We start from the raw sequence: 18,628 nt of genomic DNA, 5'->3' as shown, positions 1-18,628 counted from the left end.
TATACTCCGATTGTCAGGTCAAAGTGAAAATTCTGGGCCAACACAGCTAACACTACTACGACGGTGCATCTGTCATCCATGTTCGTTCACTTTCTTTCTTGATGGAGAGGCTTGGGTGTTTTGATGCGTGCTTGTATATGCAATTTATCTTATTTCCAATGATAATTTTTTTTCTTTCATCCTGTAATCCCATTCGCATTTGTCTTTCTTTCCTTTCCGTGGTTAGACTAGGGAACTGGCTGTCCGACTGTTCTTCATAGCTGAGACAACCGAAGGGCTGCGATATCTCCACATATTCGAAGAGTCTCACGGCGTAAGTGAGACCTTGTAGACATTTGAACAAAACCTGTCGAGGGTGAGTAGTATACGAGGTTTGTTTCATCCGTCGAAGATCTGACATCAGTATGACATAGGCACCTGGCATGGTGACAGTTGGCAGGTTGTCGTCGGGTACGGAGGCGCTGCTCGAAGCCAAGCCATGGCTCGCCAAAAGACTGTTGCCAGACAGCAGTGACCATGATACGTCCCTTCTTGGTCTCGACATATTATCCGGGTCCTGTGCGTGTTTTTCTAATACGTTCTTTGCTTATTTGACGTGTATTTGATATTCACATCGGTATCCAAGTTTTGTGCGCGCTTTTGAATACCGCGACGGTCCGCTCATCGATCATTCCCATCAATATGCCCTTCCATCTACTCCAAGAGAACTGGAAGTATGTGTGTGTCGGAGCAAGAGGGATTATATGGCGGTGTCTCCCCTTTGCATCGAAAATAAACAAAGGCTGCAGGCTGCAGTTATTCGGCTATGCCAACAACAAGTATATCATGAGTGTCCGGTTCTTCTCAACGTCAAATCTGCAACGACACGCCAAGGCTACTTATTTGTAACTGTGGTTCCACGAAATCCCTCACATGATCTCTTTCCGGTATTTTACAAGTCAAAGTAAGTCTGATCCGGGGTTATAACTTACAGGCACAGGAACCTACGATTGGCTTTTTCTGTCAGGTGTATCCTCAGCGGAGCACCCCAGAATACTTGTTCTTGCTGCGCATCCGTCTAATGGTCTCGTAGTAATACGAAGCAGTTCAGTGGGGGTGGGGGTTTTAATTTCTAATACGTCTGAAATTTCATCACCTGTGAAAGCTGGGGAACATAATCCCCATCGAAAAATTGGATGTCGGCGTCTCGATCACACGACACGCCCTGACACGCCTGTACATGCCAATATTAATGTCTGAGTCATCTCTTGAGCTGTCGCACTCGAAGGCAAATCAGCTGATTTTAGTACCTACTGGCTAGCGGTAGCCTAGTAGGATCTCCATATCGATCTATATATATCAGTGCATCGAACTGCAGCCTACCTGAGGCACGTCGTTTTTAAATCTACAGGACTCGGATGAGGTTGGCCACAACAAAGGTCAACAATTTTTCCCAAAAAGATCACACGCGAACGCGACTCGCCCGCCGCTGGGTGCATTCTGTGAACTTGGGACTCGACAGCCTGGAGGATGTGCCACTATCTTTACTCATCAGTGGGGTAAATGATTGTAACCGTTGTCATTAGCTTGGATTGGCGCACATGATCACGCTGAAACAACCATCGTGATTGGTTCAATAACGGATATGAACCGCGGCAACGTGCTTAGATCAACGATCACTCTCGACTTACCGAATTGGACAACTCGATATGTTCCTGGAGTCTGGTCTGACAGAACCTTCAAAGAACCAGGGGTGACCAAGAGAGACCGGGTGGTGACCGTGGGGTGAAGTCGCTTGCAGGTCTGTCATCACCGAGAAAACATGCGGACTCGATGCTTATATAGGTTGCAACTCCGTTAATTTCAAAGTTGAGGTCCCTTTCCTACTGCCACCCCATCCACCCATCGACTGAAGACATCCCTACACCATATACCATGACGTTGTCTTCATCACCCAGCATCTCCGAGAAAGATGATGTGGTCCATGTCGAGGATGGAAAGGCTGCTGCCGAAGGCGGGCTCTACAACCCTCATATCGACATTTCGGGTATCGACGAACGCGCTTTAATGCGAAAAGTTGACATGCGGACTATACCATGGTTATCTTTTCTGTATTTACTTTGCTTCCTCGACAGAACGAGTATTGGAAATGCAAAGGTGAGCATGCATCCACTGGAACATCACTCACACGAGATCTAATCTCTTCGTAGCTGTACAACATGGAGGCGCAATTAGGACTAACTGACACTCAGTATTTGATATGCCTGACGATTTTCTTTATATCCTACGCATTATTCGAGGTGAGCGTGATCTTGAGATCAATGGACGCGAGTTGACCTTGTACCAGGTGCCCTCAAACGTCGTCTTGAAACGTCTAAAACCCTCCGTATGGCTTTCGACGCTCATGGTTCTTTGGGGTATCATGATGGTGTGTATTCCGACGCTATTCTCTGGATCAAGTCGCACTAATCCCGTGCCCTCTACAGGTTGTGCAAGGCCTAGTGCACAACTACAGCGGTCTACTAGGTTGGTACATCGCCTAGTGATTGTCGGATATCACTGAATTCTTTACTCAAAATAGTAATGAGATGGATGCTTGGCGCCTTCGAGGCTGGACTTTTTCCCGGAGTCACCTACTATCTCTCATGGTACGTGCGACTAGCTCTTCTGTGTGCGAAAGCGTTGTCTGATCTGTATCATGATGTCCGTGCAGCTGGTATAAGCGTTCGGAATTTGGTGTCCGCGCTGCCATATTCTTCTCGGCTGCGACCATTTCTGGCGCATTTGGTGGCCTTCTCGCTGTATGTGCCAATTACAACTAGCGATTCTTCTAATTTAAAATTTTCGTGCCATGCAGGTCGGCATAGCCAAGATGAATGGGATCGGTGGAAAGCCTGCCTGGGCGTGGATATTTATCATCGAGGGCCTTGTTACCGTCGTGGCAGGTGCTGTCTCTTACTGGATTATCGTCGACTTCCCGGACAACGCAACGTTCCTTACCGAGGCCGAGCGGACTGTCGTTATTCGCCGCCTGCAGGGTGACGCCCAGTTCAGTGCTGCTGGAGAGAAGATGCAGTGGCGACACATCAAAAAGGCACTGACCGAATGGAAAACCTACCTTGCCAGTAAGTCCACCTAATCCGCAACTTACGTTCGCTAACAAGCTGTCTTAGTGATTGTCTACGCCGGAATTGACATGCCTTTGTATGCATTCGCGTTGTTCTTGCCGAGTATCATTAACCACGTGAGTCCATGGTCTTACGTTCCGTCTTTATGAATCGCACTTGCTAACTCTCGTGCAACAGCTCGGTATGCTCTCATACTCTAAGATGTGACATTCATTTCACCGATTGATTGTCCCCAGGATACTCTGCAACTAAAGCGAATCTACTAACCGTCCCTGTTTATGCGCTTGCTTGCATATCTACTTGCCTCGTCGGCTTCCTCGCCGACCGGCACGGCAACCGTGGGATGTTTAACTTGTGGGTTTACCATTCGCTACACTGCGGCTCCATTGCTTACCACCATGTTTTTGTTTCTAGCATTCTGCTTTCCATCGGTAAGTTTGCATGGTGCGCCCTCGTGGTAACAACGTCGCTCACGCTATCTGGGATGTTTATAGCCGGTGTTGGATACATCATCTTGATAGTCTCCCGCGACGCCGCATTGTCATACTTTGCGGTATTCTTATCTGCTTGGTAAGCCAGTTCTACTATGAAATTGATCTATGCCTGATGAAGTACAATGTAGCGGCATTTACCCTTGCATTCGTGAGTGGCGCTCTTTCTATGGTATCTCTAGCATTAATGCCGATCACTTCTGATTCCGCAGCAAACACGGTGTAAGTGTGATCCACTAACGATTTGTTCCCTTCTGACCGATCGGAAACAGTGCCTGGATGTCTAACAATTCAGAGGGAACATACAAGCGTAGTGTCGCTCTTGCGATGGTCATCAGCTGGTGAGTTATTTTTGGGGTGCGCGTGATCTACGACTGACACCGACTCAGGGGTAACTTGCAAGGCGCCGTTAGTTCCAACGTCTATCGTGCAAACCAGACACCTTGGTACCCATTAGGCCACGAACTTGTGCTGATGTACATCGGAACTGGTCTCATCGCTACGGCCACATTCAGGTTCCTCTTAAAGCGGGAGAACGCTCGTCGGGACCGCGGAGAGCGAGACGAAATCATCGAGGGACGTGAGGGAGGCTTTGAAGTCAACGGTCGTTTCGCAAGCGTTGAAGATGCCAAGAGGGAAAAGGGAGACGAATGGAGTGGGTACAGATACACTCTATGAAAACTGCGGTACGATGTGAACGGTGTGGTTTTTTTTCCCTTTCCTCAATGTAACTTATGATGTGATTTATGACTGGATGTAACAATACATTAATGTCTAACGATTTGTGGCTCATCATTTTAATAACTACCAAATGGGTTTTGTGCTTGACCTTCCAGAATCCAATGGCGTTACCCCAGTTATCAATACAAAGTATCTTGCAGGAAAGGCTAGAATCAATATCATGGCTGGTACCACATATATAGTTGGATTGATACTATCCCTAATCGGCAGGCAGTCACGCAAATGTCACACAGGGTTTGAGTCACTAGCTTGGATAAGCGAAGCGCGACTAGTTGCTGCAGTCACCCGTCTCCTATGTAGGATAAGGAGGAACGCCGAGGATAGCAGTAGTTTCAAACCTGCGAAAATTCTCGTTGGGGTTACCGCTACTCCAACCGCGCCCTCCAAGTTCTGTTTAGGAATAATACCACCGCCAAGCCGTCTATGTACTACACGGTGCACCTAGTATATGTACAGATTCCGTCGCACGACTGCACCACGTCCGATGTGACCGGCCAGCTGCATCCAGTAATCATGACCCACCGGTAGGGTGGTTTATGGTTTGGGAGGGCTAGTGGGTGTAGGAAGCATCAGACCCCCACTAGCAAGTCTCATAACCTTTAACCCAAACTCACTCACCGAGGAGGTACCCTTTTCGGCCGTTTCCGGACGTAAAAGTTTTCAAATTTCAAGTTTCGAAGTGCACTTTCAACTGTTAACTATCTCATTCAATTCTGCTTCAATTTTGGTTTGGTGTAACTCAGCTGGACGGTGTTTGTATACACTACATAGTCTTGGTTTACATTTTACCATGGATAACAAGTCTATTCAAGTCCGCATCGTCGGACGATGCGGACTTGAACAGACTGAGTCTTTCTCTGAAAGACAAGTTCACACCTGAATGCTATACATACTGATTTTTGTCATGTCTTTTGCGCCCCTATCATTCGTTCTAACAATTTATCGAGCTGACGCTTCACGACAGAGGAGGTCCCAGTCACCCAGTCGTCTCTCCATGGGCAAACTCACAAAGAAGGCATCTGATGCATCATCTACACGGTCACACTATAGTCATAGACTTAGATGACTTGACTCTCTCGGAGATGAACGACGTAATGATTGCGCCGTCCATCTCCGAGAGAGTCAAGTCACTCAAAAAGCTGTCGCAAAGGGGTTCCAAGGTCTGGCCCGTCCCTTGAAGAAGGTCAAGCAATCATTTGCGTCCCGATTTGCCCAATAGAGACCCACAGACACCAATGATATCACAACCTTGGAACCTTCACAAATCGCTTTGTGTCGTCACCAACGCCGGAAGCTCATCGTAAGCATCAAACTTCTTTCTGGCAAGCGAAAATCATTGGTCTTTTCTGATGAAGTCTGTAGGGTACCGGTAGCCAATGCGCCGGAAGGGATGGCATGGTAATAGTTTAAAAGTCCACAAGCTGGTCACGGCAGGCCATAAATACAGTTTACGTCCATGTCAAGGTAGTCCGCTTCATCTCCTCTTTGAACTTGCAAGGCTGACTAGCGGAATGGACACCTCAAATTCTCCTCGCACAACGAGCGAAACCACGCCTCTGGTCTCAGCAGGGACCTCGAAAAAGCCTAAAACACCTCTTCCAAAACTTCAGATAGGCATACTTATGACATTGCGTCTTGTCGAACCTATCGCTTCGATGTCCATATTTCCGTACATCAATCAGGTACGATGATTTCACAATGGGCGCATCAGTTTTTTTTGTATCCATTCTTCATATTTTTATTTTCAGCTTATCAGAGAACTTGGCATCACTGGAGGTGATGATGCGGCTGTAGGATATTATGCTGGAATAATTGTAGGCACCGAGATTATGAGTTGCCAGAATCATAATTTTCTCATACTACCGGATACGATTGACAGGAGTCTTTGTTTTTCGTCGCACAGACACTGACAGTACTGAGATGGAGTCGGTTGTCTGACCGTATTGGGCGCAAGCCAGTGTTACTAGTGGGGCTATCAGGAACTTGCATGTCAATGCTGTGTTTCGGTCTCTCGACGACGTTCTGGGGCCTTGTCGTTAGGTATGGCTTCAGCTAAAGAGATGAAATACAACCCTTACGTTATTTTTAGCCGCTGCATGTGCGGTGTACTGAACGGCAATGTTTCAGTTTTGAAGACTATGTTGGGCGAATTGACAGACTCTACGAATATGGCTCAGGGATTTGCCTTGCTTCCAGTAATGTGGTGCATTGGAGGCTTTATTGGGCGAGTGCAATCATCGACTACTTAAATGGCCAAAATTAAATCTGCACACCAGTCCCTTAATAGGTGGTATACTTGCGCGTCCACAAGACAACTGGCCCAAGTTATTCGCGCATCCATTTTGGAGCAAATACCCATATTTTCTACCTTGTGCAGTGTCTGCTTGCACGTTTGTACTGGGCTTTCTCATCGTGGTATCTTTCTTAGAAGAAGTGAGTTTTACATACTACCTGTGTCATCGCACAATGTTACTCACGATCGACAGACATTATCAACCAAGCGTCGATCAAAGTTGACATCAACCACTCTAGGCATTTCAAATGATGCCAACAGTGATGATCAAGAAGGTCTTTCACAGACATCTAACACGCCCATGCGATCTCTGCTCACACCTACCATTGTCATTCCAATTGCAAACTACACCATGCTCGCCTTGCTTGATATTGCTCTCATGGCTATTTTACCGCTGTTCCTTTCTACGCCTACCTATCTTGGCGGCCTTGGTTTCACTCCTGCTCGTATTGGCTTGTGGATGGGAATATATGCAATGGCAAATGGTATCTTCCAGGCACTGTTCTTCGCCAAAATTGTCGATTGGGTTGGTCCAAAGCGTTTCTTTTGTGGTGCCGTGTCGTGCTTCGCGCCAATCATGCTCATGTTTCCTATCATGTCGTGGCTTGTACACGCAAGGGGGATGGTTGATCATGCAATCACACTTACATTAATCAGCCAACTAGCGCTGACGATGATATGGGATATGGCATACGGTGCGTGTTACGACGAAACCCATCCTGCCATTGAAACTAAAACCCGGTTCATTATAGGGACCGTATTCATGTTTATCACGGCCTCTGCCCCCGCAAAGAATGTCCTTGGCACTGTCAATGGTCTTGGTCAAACCTCCGCGTCCATGGCTCGTGTCGTTGGGCCTGCATTTGCAACTTCGCTTTTTGCATTCTCAAAGGAACACAATATTCTGAACGGGAATGCAGTCTATGTTATCTTCATTGTGCTGGCTGGTGTACTGAGGTGGCTAGGGTCACAATTGCCAGATAAAATACAAGATAGGGATGAGTGATTCACAAGGTAACCAGCGGAAAATGTGTATGCATCGCTGTCCAAAGTGCCTTCCACCCGTACATCCTAGGGAATTACCTCGTTCCAGTGCAACGTTTAGTATAACTGTATGGGTTTTAATCTTGATACGACTGGCTACGTATTCGTCTTTTCCGCTATATATCCGATCATTTCTAATTGCGGTTGTAGTATAGATACTTGATCACCAGACTAGATGTACATCCACCCAAGAATTTGTCCTGAGTCTCCGCCCTCAGTGGTCTGTCTGCACACAAGGCACGCACAAGTTTCAGGTTCCAAGCATTTGTTCCTTTTGGGCGGCCGCGGCGTTTAGATGCCTCCGACGCGACGATATGGGCACTTGAAATATACATGAGGGGTTCACGAGAAATTAAATTTTATCTCAGGGAGGAGGAAAAGGACGTCCATCAAATATCAAGTGATACATGATGCATAGAAGCCCCCCTCTACTCACCCGCTAGACTTGTATTGCAATAAAATTTAATTGGCTGATGAAAATATCTAGCATCGTTGCGGCACTCGGCACAAGCTTGTCGAGTGCATCACGGCACATATCGGCAGGTGACACTTCTGCATGACTTCAGCACCTTCAACTATCTTACTCAATTCTGCCTCAATCATGGTCGTTCAACCTCGCAATGAGTTGTATTAGAGAGAGAATGATATATAGGTCAAGAATGTAGTGTTTAAGTGACTAGGAATGCGACTTTTGTGAAAGTGCCGAGCTCTGTGGGTACCGATTACACAGGAAGGGATGCTAGTAGTATACCGAGTGCCACAGTGGATTGTGGGAGCCTCGTGATCAGCTATTAAGTTAGTTGCCCCTGACAAGCAAACCGAATAGAAAGAAGAAAATCGTTCCTACCTATCGATGCCAATCCTACTGAGCAAAACCGACGGGTTTCATGCTCCAATAATGTGCCAGTAAGCTGGGCATGCTGTGTATAAATCTCAAGCATATCTGGTTGGTCCGGGTCGGAGATGTGACCAATATGAATCATAGCCTATCTGACAATGCATGAAACAATTTTGGAGACTTACATACACAAAACCTTGACTCGGAAGCGCTCGAGCCCCGGGGAGACTTCCATCGTTCGAGAAGCTGCTGAAATACGATCAGAAAGCTCGGATTTACCCACGACGTTCGCAGTTATTATAGTCTGACGCCCAGATGCCATCACCTGCCAAGCTGCAACGAGACCGAGATTCGGCTGTCCGAAGACCCCGGTCATGTGAAGCGCGGATGTATGTCGGCATGAACCACGGGGTCTGAAGTGGCGCTGCACGGCGTATACTACTTTGTGGTTATGCAATACCGCCGGAAAGTATATCACGGAATGTTGTTGCGAGGATCTTCGTTTTTGGCTCGTTCTTTGTACGAAATTGACCATGAGCAGTCCATCAGAATGCCATAGCCACTTTCGACACTTCATTTCGGTGTGCTGAAAGTATAATAGCGTGGAGCTATTCAAAAAAAGGATAGTGATACCATAACTGAAGTCCGAGTACAATCAGAAAAGAACGTTCATTGAGGCGGACTGGAACATTCCGTTAAGCCAAGACAAACTTTGTCAGCAGCACATAGTTACCGTCAAAATCCGCACCTGCCCTAAACTCCTTGTACATGAAATCACGAACCTATAATTAAAGCCCGGAAAAAAATCAATGCGTGTTTTAACGCGTCTTGTTCAAGTTGGCGATCATCATCCTCCGTATATATACCCTCCCTTTCTCAAAAATTTTATCACTACTTGTTTTATTATCAAAAATGGGTCGCCCTCTTTACTCTAAAGCTTTCCAGACGGAACCTATCATCAGACAGCCAGAGGCTCCTTGCCCATACGAAAAGTGGTCACATATCAACGCTTTCGATCCAGACTCTGACGAGTTCTTCGAAAGCGACCAGGCAGTTTACGAGGCCTTCGTTGACCACATGCCTGTAGAACACTCGGAAGATGAAGAAGAGATGGAGGAGGACAGAGAAGCCGTAGTTATCAGACTAGACCTCACCGGTGAGGGCAGTCTTCTCGACCGTGACAGCCCAATGGCTGTTGGCGGTGATAGCCTAGCCCAGTACATTGGTCAGGCCTACCGAAGGCAGACAATGGAGGCGGAAGCTCCCGTCCGAGTTCGTCTCGCGGCCCATGCTACCCCTGGTGAAGTCCAGAGTGATGCGCCAGTGTCGCACGAATCAGTAGAGATCGACTCTTCGCGGGATGTGATGGCATCATTAGATCCATCTCCACAGCCAATATTTGCCACGCAGCCACATAATATCTTTAATCACCGTCATCATGAACCTCGAGATGAACTCCCTCTTCCGAGCCCCAGTGCACCCATCCCTGTTCCCGGCACAAACTCCTCTTCATCCGGTGAAGGGCTATCTCTCTCCTCGTTCTATCACCACCATATATCATCAACACCACCACGACGCCACGCATCCTTTTCTCGTTTTTCCCCGTCACCGCCTCCCACAGTCTCACCTCGTATTTACACCTGGGCGCCTCGTCGCCAGACATACTCGCCAGCCGCCACAAGTCCTCTTCCTAACAATAACGCACGCATGTCTCATACTCATATATCCCCCGCACTCGTCCGTGTCCGTGACGTCATGGCTTAACTTGTAAATCATCGCATCATCGCAATCTTTTGATACATAACGTCTTCCTTTCCTTCATTTTGACTAGGGTTATCGAAGCGTTCCAGCATGCACCATTCACCTGATCTTTATCCTGCTTCATACACTCAGCTAATCCATTACTTATTGCACTATTACAATGGCCGTAAATGACCCACGTCGTTTACTGTACTATACTGTGCTTTTATAGACGTTGTTTAGCGGAAGTATAGACTAGACTTGGTGCTCTGAATTCATCCGCTTTCAGCATTGTTCATCCCTTGTATTGCGAAAATTGCGATCAGAACGTTTGCGTGGATTCGACTACTACAGCGCATAATGGAATCAGCCCCATCTCGCATCCCATTGTCCAATACTCTCTGCAAGCACAAAGTTCCCATTTTGACCCGGGCCAAGGATGAAACAGCCGGTGTCCTCCGCGTTGATTTCCGGTACTCGGAGAGGTGGATCTCGGGCCGTATCGAAAGAAGCATCAGGGATGGCGCCAACAGGCGATGTGCAACAACCTTGTCTCGTTATTGCAACGAACGCGTGGTTATCGGTCGCAGATGCCAAATGTGACCTATGTACACAGCAAATCATCAATTCTCTAACACCATTGAGCCTCAAAATGTCTGACGTCACCGTGTCCAGAGCGTCTTTTACGAACGATTGGTGAAGGAAAGCCGCCCATGTTATCCGTGTCACGTCACCGATATATGAAGGAGTGGGAACTTCGTAAACAGCAACGTAAGGATTGACACGGTCATTTGCTTTCAGTCTACCGTTTGTTTGTTGAGGACAAGTTTGGAGAAAGTGACGACACGAACCTTGGAGCTCCTATGCAAGCCATGCCCACCCATTCAAAAAGGTCGCCGATACGTTCATCCCAATCCTCTGTGCTTTCCTCGGGAACGGGAGCAAGTGCCGGGACTGGGATAAGTATATCGGCGGAAGGACAGATTTGAGGCTGAACAATCACCACCTCGTGCGAGTCGGAGGTTCCTAGCTGGACGTCTTAACAGAACACCAAAATGCGTTGGTCTGAAAATACATAATCTCCACCTTACACACGCACCTGTTTGACAGTACAGAACTTTCCATTTCCCAAGACCGTCTTCTCCGAGTCTGAGCTCGTCCCAGAGTTTCAGGGCAGCCTTCTGCTTCGCACGTACAGCGACAGATTCGGTCTCTTGCCTAACCGGTATGCGTATCACTGCACTAGGTCTCCATCACTTCTTTTTCGTGCATGAGCTGGAATCCTGAGTGACATACCGTACTGCTCGGGGCACCCTTTGAAGGGGAGTTTCCTCCCGATCAAGCCGAGTTGCTCGTACAGTGATTTTGAGACGCAGAGGGTGAGGACGCCTCTAGGATCGATGCACCATGTATCGGCGTACTCGGAGGTAGATGGCAGTGCAGTTATATTCCTGTTTGACACATAACAGGATCGTATCAGTGTTTCTTCAAGGCACGATTCAGAATTTCCTTACCTGCCGGGGTTGTTGCAGGCAAACTCAAAAAAATCTGATAGCGTACAACATTTTTTATAGTATGTGGGCTTCAGGGATGTAAGCGCCTTCTCGAGTTCATCGGAAGCAGGAAACACGATGTCTAGCTGAGGAAGCATAAGTGTTCGGCGTTTCGCTTCAAAAAAGTACAAAAACGATACTATACCTGCTGAGTGAAAGGGTGTACCGCCGAAAATTGGTTGAGTTGAGTGGATGGCAAAGTGCCGTTGGTTAGCATCACTCTCGAATGCGCCCGGGCCATCGTCACGGTGGTTGGCGATCGCGGAAGGTACTAGTAGTTGGAGGTGAAGGAGATGTGGCTCGGCAACTGCTAATGGATCGGACAGTAGCTAGTCTGACTCTGATGCGCTTCAGCATTTAATAATCTTGCCACACCCGCATCTATTTGTGAGCTATCTTATTATACGTTTGAGGTCACCAACTACGATATTGTCGATCAACCTGGTCTTCCCAACCCATAGCGCACCGCTCAGAATCACAGGTATATCTCCTGCCAACTGATGATTCGAAGACGCGTCCAAGACATCGAATGTCTCCGAATCATTCATCTCTATATAATCCAGCCGCATATCCACTCCATCTATGGCAGCCTGTGCTTTTACTTCGTCGATGACAGAGACAGCTTTTGAAATGCATCGGTCCTTGGATTCGCCGTTCGACCACGCGGACTTGGCGTATTGTAGGGCCTTGTAAATCGCAGGTGCAAATTTCCGCTCATTTTCAGATAGATATGCGTTTCTGGACGATAAAGCAAGCCCATCGTTCGGGTCACGAGTCGTGGGGACAATATGGACGTGGTCAGCTTCGGGGTGTGGGAAAAGCAGGTCCTTGCAGAGTCTCCGAAGAAGTAAGGCTTGCTGAATATCTTTCTGACCGAAATACGCATTTGTAGGCTACAGTCGTTGTCAAACTAAGCTGCGTCTTGCGGAGAGGCCCTCTCACCTGGACCACGTTGAATAGCTTGGTTACAACTGTCACCACGCCCCGGAAAAATGTCGGCCTGCTTGCGCCTTCCATCTGATGTCCGTATCCCTTCATCTCGACGAACGCTCCCTTTTGTGTTGAAACATCTTGGCTTATACCAGATGGATACATGTCCTGGACCGAGGGTAGAAATATGGCAGAGGCTTTCCTCACAGTCTCGCCCACAGTAACCTGTTGTGCTGTAAGGAGCTCCAGGTCTCCTGGTAAGGTGCGAGGGTACGTGGCGAGGTCTTCATGCGGGGCGAACTGGGCTGGGTTCACAAAGATGGAAAGAACTGTCAGCTCATTTTCGGCCAGTGACCTCTGAACTGAATCGCATGGTTTGAGATTAGTAAGGAGGTATTTTTAGACTTCAAAAAAGAAGTGTGTGGGATGTGCTCACCAAGAGACAGATGGCCGTCGTGAAGAGCTCCCATGGTCGGCACGAAGCCCACAGATTTCCCCTCATCGAAGGCTCTCTGCCGCCATCGTCTGTACGATGCGACCGACGTTAGAAGAGGGATGGGTGATGGTGGAAGGGAGGAAGTTGACGTTGACATTGATCGATGAAGTGCCTTTGTGACAGAGCGCCAGATGTTCATGCTCAGCGCTCAATACTCGAGGCGCCCAAATGATGCGGCTCTGGCAGCACAAACGCGCGAATTACGACGCGGTTAAAATGTGGGTTGAAGTGTGAAAATATACCACAATATCACGCAGAAATTTGCCAACAATTACACGTTTTACTCTCATTATATCTACATTTTCCCCAAATATTTCCACCGGTGTGATACATCCAACTGTATTCAAAATATTGCATATACTGCGCTGGCTTCGTGCTCGAGGTCGTCCAGTCTGTGATCATCTGATTGCACGTGATCACTAATAAATACTTTGAAATACAGTCACATCGTTTCTACTGTTCGTGTTTCCACTCAAGAAGGGTCATTATCTTCTTCTCTCCTCTAGCTATTTTCCCGTTGTCGAACAGCCCTCTGTTCACAAACCCGTTCTTCTCAAAAACTCGGTTACTACCAATATTCCCAGCAAAAGTGTGCGCTACAACATGGCGAACTCCCATCCTAGGGATCCCCCAAGCGGTCATCAATAGACCGATTGCTGCAGTCATGATGCCCCTTCCGTGGTGGCTCGCAGCGAGCCAGTCTATCTCAAACGAAAACATGATAAACTCGTCAGCACTGAGACAACCGTCATAGGTCCAGAGAACCAACATACCTCCAATAGCATACACAATCGTCGGGTCTCCTGCTTGCTTTTTCGCATTATCTTCCTGCATTTGCTTCCGTTCCACTTCATCTAGTACCTCCTCGAACGGACTTCTTCTGAAATTCACATCTCCTAGAAGAACGTCTGTCCCATCCTCTTTGACTTCCCTAATATGCCGCACAGGGCACGCATCCACGAACTGAAGCAGGCCATCAGGGAATTCCTCCTCGCTCTTTCGTAGGTATTCCAAAGTAACATCTGATTCCTTTATTACAATCTGGATCCAAGAGTCCGCGTGTTCCGGTAGATACGGGATTGGGGGGTTCTCTAACCATCTGTAAATAGCCGGATCGTTTATATGCTGTATGGTTACAGACTGATCTCCCTGTCGAGGTGGGGTGATGATAATGTTCTGGTGTGGTGCGGCAAGCCGGAGGAATGGTTCCCCAGTTTGGGGATTAATCTCGAGTGGATGAAGTTGGCTTGTCATCCTTGATGTTCAATGATGCAGAAGATCTGTTGATGTGACTAGAAGTCTTTGCAATCTATTAGTGAAAGGAGTCACAAAGTGTATGTTTGAGTCATGTAGAAGGCGGTGTGTGTAAAAAGTCAAGTTCGATAACAAACTGCCTGAGGTGGCTAGTCTTCCGTAGACAGACCAAATAAGTCGTTAACTCCTTTAGTAGCACTCAGATTAGTTGAATTTAGGCTTCCACGAGGAAAGTTTATTTTGTTCATGAGAAATCATTTGCCTTGGGGTTGCGGTGCCATCCTAAACTTGATATGCATTGGGGCAGGTAAAAGCCAAGATGTGGTGCGCAATCATGTATCTGATGGATAAAACATAAGATGAAGCTCATGTCTTTTTCTTCCCTGCTAGACGTGCATGCTGCTTCAGCCATTCAGTTCTCCACTGCTCCCACTCAGCTCCTCTCCCACCATCCGCCCAGACCCCCCAGCCATCCCTTAGCTGTAGCCACACGCTTATCGGGTGATTTACTATGGCAAATCGGATTCGTCCAAACATAGAGTCCGGAAATTTAGCTGAAAGTAGTTCGGTACACACATAATGTGAAACACCTAATACCAAGCCAATCATAACGCCCCATTTAACTTGATGGGGCGTGTGGTACAGCAAGTTGAGTCTGACAGAATGTTGAGCGCCCAAGTCAGTGTCAACGATTCCTGCTAGAATCTTACCTTGAATATGCAACGATGGCACACCACGCAGCTAGTCCAAGGTAGACAACTATTCGGAAAAGCTGATCGAACACGATGGATCCTGTGGATGCAAAGCGGTGTCGAAAATACACGTGACAGATCAGGAATGCAGAAAAATAGCCCATGTACTGGCTGTGCGACGAGGGAAAGCCATAACCATTAAGGTGAAGCCGGCCATCTGATCAGAAATATTTCAAGAGCCTTTTAGACTGAAACACAGCTTCATGTGGGAATAGTTTGGGAAACGAATACATACCAACTGGACGCTCCTGTTTGAAAATGTGCTTTAACGCCAAATTCAAACCCTCTGAAAGGAGTTGTCCTGTCCACATGTTGATGATGGTCAATTCACGGGTATATACTGCGAGTACTGCATATGCAGGCTGTTGTGGGCGTATAAGCGCTCGCGAAGCTGCGGTGTATGGTTGAGCTCGCACCATGAGAAGGATTGGACTCAGCGTCAGCAATGCAAGTACCAACGAAGTGTCTGAAGAAGGATCATCTGGACCTGTAAGCTGGCAAGGGTCACGAGATACAGGTTTTTTTTAACGCACAGAGTACATGTGTTAGGTCCAAAGAGATACGTTGGGTGGCTAGATCTGTCATGACCGTGGTGTGAAGGTTCTAGCGGAGACTTAAATGGCCCGGTGCTCAAAATCAGTTGCTGTAGCGGATCAAAAGGTCAAACTTAGCTCCGACACTCTAGCTACCGGGGTCCAGACTTAGTATCAATCGACTGCTCGTCAATCGACATCACTTGGTATAATATCATATAGGCATCAAAAACGTGTTCGCCAAGTATACCAGCCAATCTAGATGATTCCATGTCAATGTGAACGTCGAGCGCTATGGTCAGTGCTGTAGCCTATCAACGATGCTCTGAGTCACCCGCGGCGTCACGCTCGACTCGGAGTCATCCCTTGTCATAATAAGGAGGGGGTCCGGCAGCTACGGGGTCGATATAAAATGTGTCTCTGTGCAGTGTTCCAAGAATCATTTCCGCGTTCCCGAGTTTTTTTAGTCCAAGCTGGCGTCCCTCCCAGACCTCGTCGAGCAGCTCCTGCACCTTGCAGCGTCGAATACTTCAAGTCCAAACGCTACCGTGACTACCAATGGCACCTCACCGCATATGACGACACCTGCTGCCTTGAATGGATTCGGTTCATTGATCTCGTTCATTCTTTCGATCTCTGCTCTGAGAGACTGGGCAAAGCTTTTGATTATTGGTAGCTTCTTTGAGACATGTCGACGCCTCCTTGCCACACTCTGGTCGTCCATGATCAATTCTTTCTTTCTCACCGCCTCGTTTGAGGATTACGATGACAGTTACAGTGAGTGACCATTAGTCGGTTGCGCGGTAATCAATGACAAGTTATTTTGACAGAATGGATGATGATCTGGCTTTCGAAGCAACCATCCTGGAGTAAGCATTCCGATCAACCATTTTCGTATTCTTCTAAATATTTTCTGTCGGTCCACAGAGAATGTGCGCAACGTAAATATCAGCACTAGCGAAAGGTATTTGGGGAATGTTCCTCGTTCCGAAGAGGAGCTTGATCCATCCGGGAAGCCCAAAGTCTCCTACCTGCCAGCAGTCTCTGGGTCTTATACTCTATGGTACAAATACACATGGATGCGGATCACCCGTATTTCGGAGCCAATACCTGGTTGGGGCCCGAACAACAGGGACTCATTGACTGTCAGGTAACCTTTTCCAAACATTTATTAAATCGTCTGTTTTATCTGCTGCTAAACAGCATCCTCGCGCGCAATCATGACATTCTAAACACTATCCTACAAGAAGCTAAAAAGGCCTATCAGAATGCGCAAGGCAGCTCCATTACTGTCTACGTTTCTGATTCGTGAGTCCTACAAATTTTTGATGTTCTCCCTTTTAACGTGTTGCAGTACGAATTGCTGGAGAGAACTTGCTAAGAGACGCAAGCGGCCTCTGGATTCTATTATCCTAGATCCTGGAATTAGGGAACTTGTTGTTGAGGACGCGCAAGATTTCCTTGCCAGTAAACAGTGGTATGCTGAACGAGGTGCGTTGCTTGAGACTTGGAGTGAAGCTGTTGATATTCAATTGAACCTGCTTCTAGGAATTCCTTTCCGCCGTGGTTACTTACTGGTAGAATGATTTCGTCTGAAGAGTTTTTCTATGACGCTCATTTAATTGTCATTGCAGTATGGGGCACCTGGCTCAGGGAAAACGTCTCTAATTCATAGCATCGCGGGCGAACTGGAACTTGATGTTTACATCATCTCCCTCTCCCGCAGCGGCCTTGACGACACTGGACTTTCTGAACTCATTTCAGATTTGCCGGAGAGATGCATCGCTCTCATGGAAGACATCGACGCTGCTCTCCATAACAGTCTTTCGCGGGAGGACCCTCCCACACCACCGAACAAAACCGCCGAGCCCATCCCCATCCCCATCCCTGGGCTGCCCACTCACACTACCAGCAGGGTTTCGCTCAGTGGTCTACTTAACGCATTAGACGGCATTGGCGCACAAGAGGGACGGATACTGTTCGCTACGACGAACAAGTATTCATCCCTTGACCCTGCTCTATGTCGTCCCGGTCGTATGGACCTCCATGTTGAATTTAAGCTTGCGAGCAGACATCAGGCAGACGAGCTGTTCAGGCGTTTCTACCTGCCTTCCTCGCCCAAGACCCCCGTAGATGACGACCGAGAACCAAATTCCAATCCTGCTCAGTCCCATCCTAATGGCTCCACACATGACGGAGGTTCCTCTAACCTAATTGACCTTGGCGTCCCAGAAAACACTGTTGACTCCCCTCTCTCATCTCCTTCAGCCTGTTCTGAAAAATCTGAGGGTGCGGCTCCGATGTACATAGGCACGCGTCACCGCGGACATGCACCAAAGCTCTCGAGCGAACAACTTTCTGCGCTTTCTGCACAGTTTGCGTCAGCTATTCCGGAGCGTGAGGTGTCGATGGCTGCTCTGCAGGGTTATTTGATGTCGCGGAAGAGCAGGCCTTTGGAGGCGGCTAGAGAGGTCTCTGCTTGGCTTCAAAGGGAGCTGGCGACAAAGAAAGCTGAAAGTGAGACAAAATCATGACATGATGTTATATTTCGTCTGTAGTTTGGTCGTGTTATATTAGATATTCACTGTATCCATTGCTTCATCTTCAAGTCAACTACGCACGGTACTATGTAGCAATCAAATTCTAGGACAATTACAGTAGGGGGGGCGTTGCCAACATGGACCTTGCCCAGTACTAGTTTATTGTTTGTCGCGACCAAACCCACATGTTCTGTCTCTATATTATTCATGGCGGCGAGTCTGCAGGAAGGTGCACCGCAAATGAACAGTGCTAGTGAAACTCCGGACTGCCAGTGCGGTAGCAATCAAAATTCTAGGACAATTACATAACAGACGT

At 47.7% G+C, this 18,628-nt stretch overlaps 8 protein-coding genes across 8 annotated transcripts; 4 read left to right on the top strand and 4 right to left on the bottom strand.

Annotated features, from left to right (window-relative positions):
- Positions 1-2,046: 2,046 nt before the first annotated feature.
- Positions 2,047-4,276, top strand: HD556DRAFT_1235901 (MFS general substrate transporter; the record flags this gene model as incomplete). The annotated part of the gene is made up of 14 exons (XM_041297781.1): positions 2,047-2,136; positions 2,190-2,279; positions 2,327-2,407; positions 2,466-2,505; positions 2,561-2,627; positions 2,693-2,780; positions 2,837-3,104; positions 3,153-3,227; positions 3,344-3,461; positions 3,522-3,538; positions 3,602-3,677; positions 3,730-3,753; positions 3,871-3,939; positions 3,988-4,276. The coding sequence occupies 14 exons, from the start codon at positions 2,047-2,049 to the stop codon at positions 4,274-4,276; spliced, it is 1,392 nt and encodes a 463-aa protein (XP_041161072.1).
- A 1,574-nt stretch (positions 4,277-5,850) lies between these two features.
- On the top strand, positions 5,851-7,638 carry HD556DRAFT_1431779 (MFS general substrate transporter; the record flags this gene model as incomplete). Its single annotated transcript, XM_041305046.1, has 8 exons — positions 5,851-6,021; positions 6,088-6,153; positions 6,219-6,379; positions 6,429-6,563; positions 6,616-6,772; positions 6,826-6,851; positions 6,894-7,327; positions 7,385-7,638. The coding sequence occupies 8 exons, from the start codon at positions 5,851-5,853 to the stop codon at positions 7,636-7,638; spliced, it is 1,404 nt and encodes a 467-aa protein (XP_041161071.1).
- A 1,788-nt stretch (positions 7,639-9,426) lies between these two features.
- HD556DRAFT_1431778 (uncharacterized protein) lies at positions 9,427-10,278 on the top strand (the record flags this gene model as incomplete). The annotated part of the gene is made up of 2 exons (XM_041305045.1): positions 9,427-9,837; positions 9,907-10,278. The coding sequence occupies 2 exons, from the start codon at positions 9,427-9,429 to the stop codon at positions 10,276-10,278; spliced, it is 783 nt and encodes a 260-aa protein (XP_041161070.1).
- A 168-nt stretch (positions 10,279-10,446) lies between these two features.
- Positions 10,447-12,033, bottom strand: HD556DRAFT_1473463 (uncharacterized protein). The gene is made up of 7 exons (XM_041308487.1): positions 11,953-12,033; positions 11,769-11,893; positions 11,551-11,705; positions 11,346-11,491; positions 11,106-11,284; positions 10,916-11,056; positions 10,447-10,858 (listed from the first exon to the last, which is right to left on the bottom strand). Exons 1-7 carry the CDS (start codon positions 12,022-12,024, stop codon positions 10,621-10,623), a joined length of 1,056 nt encoding a protein of 351 aa, XP_041161069.1. The 5' UTR covers positions 12,025-12,033; the 3' UTR covers positions 10,447-10,620.
- On the bottom strand, positions 11,819-12,985 carry HD556DRAFT_393352 (Pantoate-beta-alanine ligase). Its single transcript, XM_041310479.1, has 3 exons — positions 12,750-12,985; positions 11,953-12,700; positions 11,819-11,893 (listed from the first exon to the last, which is right to left on the bottom strand). Exons 1-2 carry the CDS (start codon positions 12,900-12,902, stop codon positions 12,200-12,202), a joined length of 654 nt encoding a protein of 217 aa, XP_041161068.1. The 5' UTR covers positions 12,903-12,985; the 3' UTR covers positions 11,819-11,893; positions 11,953-12,199.
- Positions 12,986-13,686: 701 nt separating this feature from the next.
- On the bottom strand, positions 13,687-14,487 carry HD556DRAFT_1235810 (uncharacterized protein; the record flags this gene model as incomplete). The annotated part of the gene is made up of 2 exons (XM_041297774.1): positions 13,687-13,934; positions 14,007-14,487. 2 exons carry the CDS (start codon positions 14,485-14,487, stop codon positions 13,687-13,689), a joined length of 729 nt encoding a protein of 242 aa, XP_041161067.1.
- Positions 14,488-14,666: 179 nt separating this feature from the next.
- HD556DRAFT_1366091 (uncharacterized protein) lies at positions 14,667-15,889 on the bottom strand. The gene is made up of 5 exons (XM_041302800.1): positions 15,773-15,889; positions 15,656-15,720; positions 15,475-15,601; positions 15,198-15,396; positions 14,667-15,142 (listed from the first exon to the last, which is right to left on the bottom strand). Exons 1-5 carry the CDS (start codon positions 15,822-15,824, stop codon positions 14,854-14,856), a joined length of 732 nt encoding a protein of 243 aa, XP_041161066.1. The 5' UTR covers positions 15,825-15,889; the 3' UTR covers positions 14,667-14,853.
- A 23-nt stretch (positions 15,890-15,912) lies between these two features.
- HD556DRAFT_1366083 (P-loop containing nucleoside triphosphate hydrolase protein) lies at positions 15,913-18,530 on the top strand. The gene is made up of 7 exons (XM_041302799.1): positions 15,913-16,549; positions 16,603-16,641; positions 16,700-16,922; positions 16,976-17,080; positions 17,127-17,263; positions 17,321-17,349; positions 17,407-18,530. The coding sequence occupies exons 1-7, from the start codon at positions 16,348-16,350 to the stop codon at positions 18,304-18,306; spliced, it is 1,635 nt and encodes a 544-aa protein (XP_041161065.1). The 5' UTR covers positions 15,913-16,347; the 3' UTR covers positions 18,307-18,530.
- The last annotated feature ends 98 nt before the right edge of the window (positions 18,531-18,628 follow it).

Source organism: Suillus plorans (assembly GCF_016647745.1).
Source record: "Suillus plorans strain S12 chromosome Unknown HD556scaffold_23, whole genome shotgun sequence".
In the NCBI taxonomy this organism is placed as follows: domain Eukaryota; kingdom Fungi; phylum Basidiomycota; class Agaricomycetes; order Boletales; family Suillaceae; genus Suillus; species Suillus plorans.
Note: the sequence above shows the minus strand (reverse complement) of the source record. Positions and strands in the feature narration are given on the sequence as shown.

Excerpts from the sequence above, each read along its gene's own strand:
- HD556DRAFT_1473463 (XM_041308487.1), bottom strand. The coding sequence starts at position 12,024 with ATGCTAACCAACGGCACTTTGCCATCCACTCAACTCAACCAATTTTCG. Across the intron at positions 11,894-11,952 it reads TACACCCTTTCACTCAGCAG|CTAGACATCGTGTTTCCTGC; the intron begins GTATAGTATCGT and ends ATGCTTCCTCAG. Across the intron at positions 11,285-11,345 it reads ACTGTCAAACAGGTGCGTGT|CTAGGAACCTCCGACTCGCA; the intron begins GTAAGGTGGAGA and ends TAAGACGTCCAG.
- HD556DRAFT_393352 (XM_041310479.1), bottom strand. The coding sequence starts at position 12,902 with ATGTATCCATCTGGTATAAGCCAAGATGTTTCAACACAAAAGGGAGCG. Across the intron at positions 12,701-12,749 it reads AGCTATTCAACGTGGTCCAG|CCTACAAATGCGTATTTCGG; the intron begins GTGAGAGGGCCT and ends CAACGACTGTAG.
- HD556DRAFT_1366091 (XM_041302800.1), bottom strand. The coding sequence starts at position 15,824 with ATGACAGATCTAGCCACCCAACGTATCTCTTTGGACCTAACACATGTA. Across the intron at positions 15,721-15,772 it reads GGACCTAACACATGTACTCT|ATGATCCTTCTTCAGACACT; the intron begins GTGCGTTAAAAA and ends TTACAGGTCCAG. Across the intron at positions 15,602-15,655 it reads TGAGTCCAATCCTTCTCATG|CCTGCATATGCAGTACTCGC; the intron begins GTGCGAGCTCAA and ends CGCCCACAACAG.
- HD556DRAFT_1366083 (XM_041302799.1), top strand. The coding sequence starts at position 16,348 with ATGACGACACCTGCTGCCTTGAATGGATTCGGTTCATTGATCTCGTTC. Across the intron at positions 16,923-16,975 it reads AGGGACTCATTGACTGTCAG|CATCCTCGCGCGCAATCATG; the intron begins GTAACCTTTTCC and ends GCTGCTAAACAG. Across the intron at positions 17,264-17,320 it reads ACAGTGGTATGCTGAACGAG|GAATTCCTTTCCGCCGTGGT; the intron begins GTGCGTTGCTTG and ends ACCTGCTTCTAG.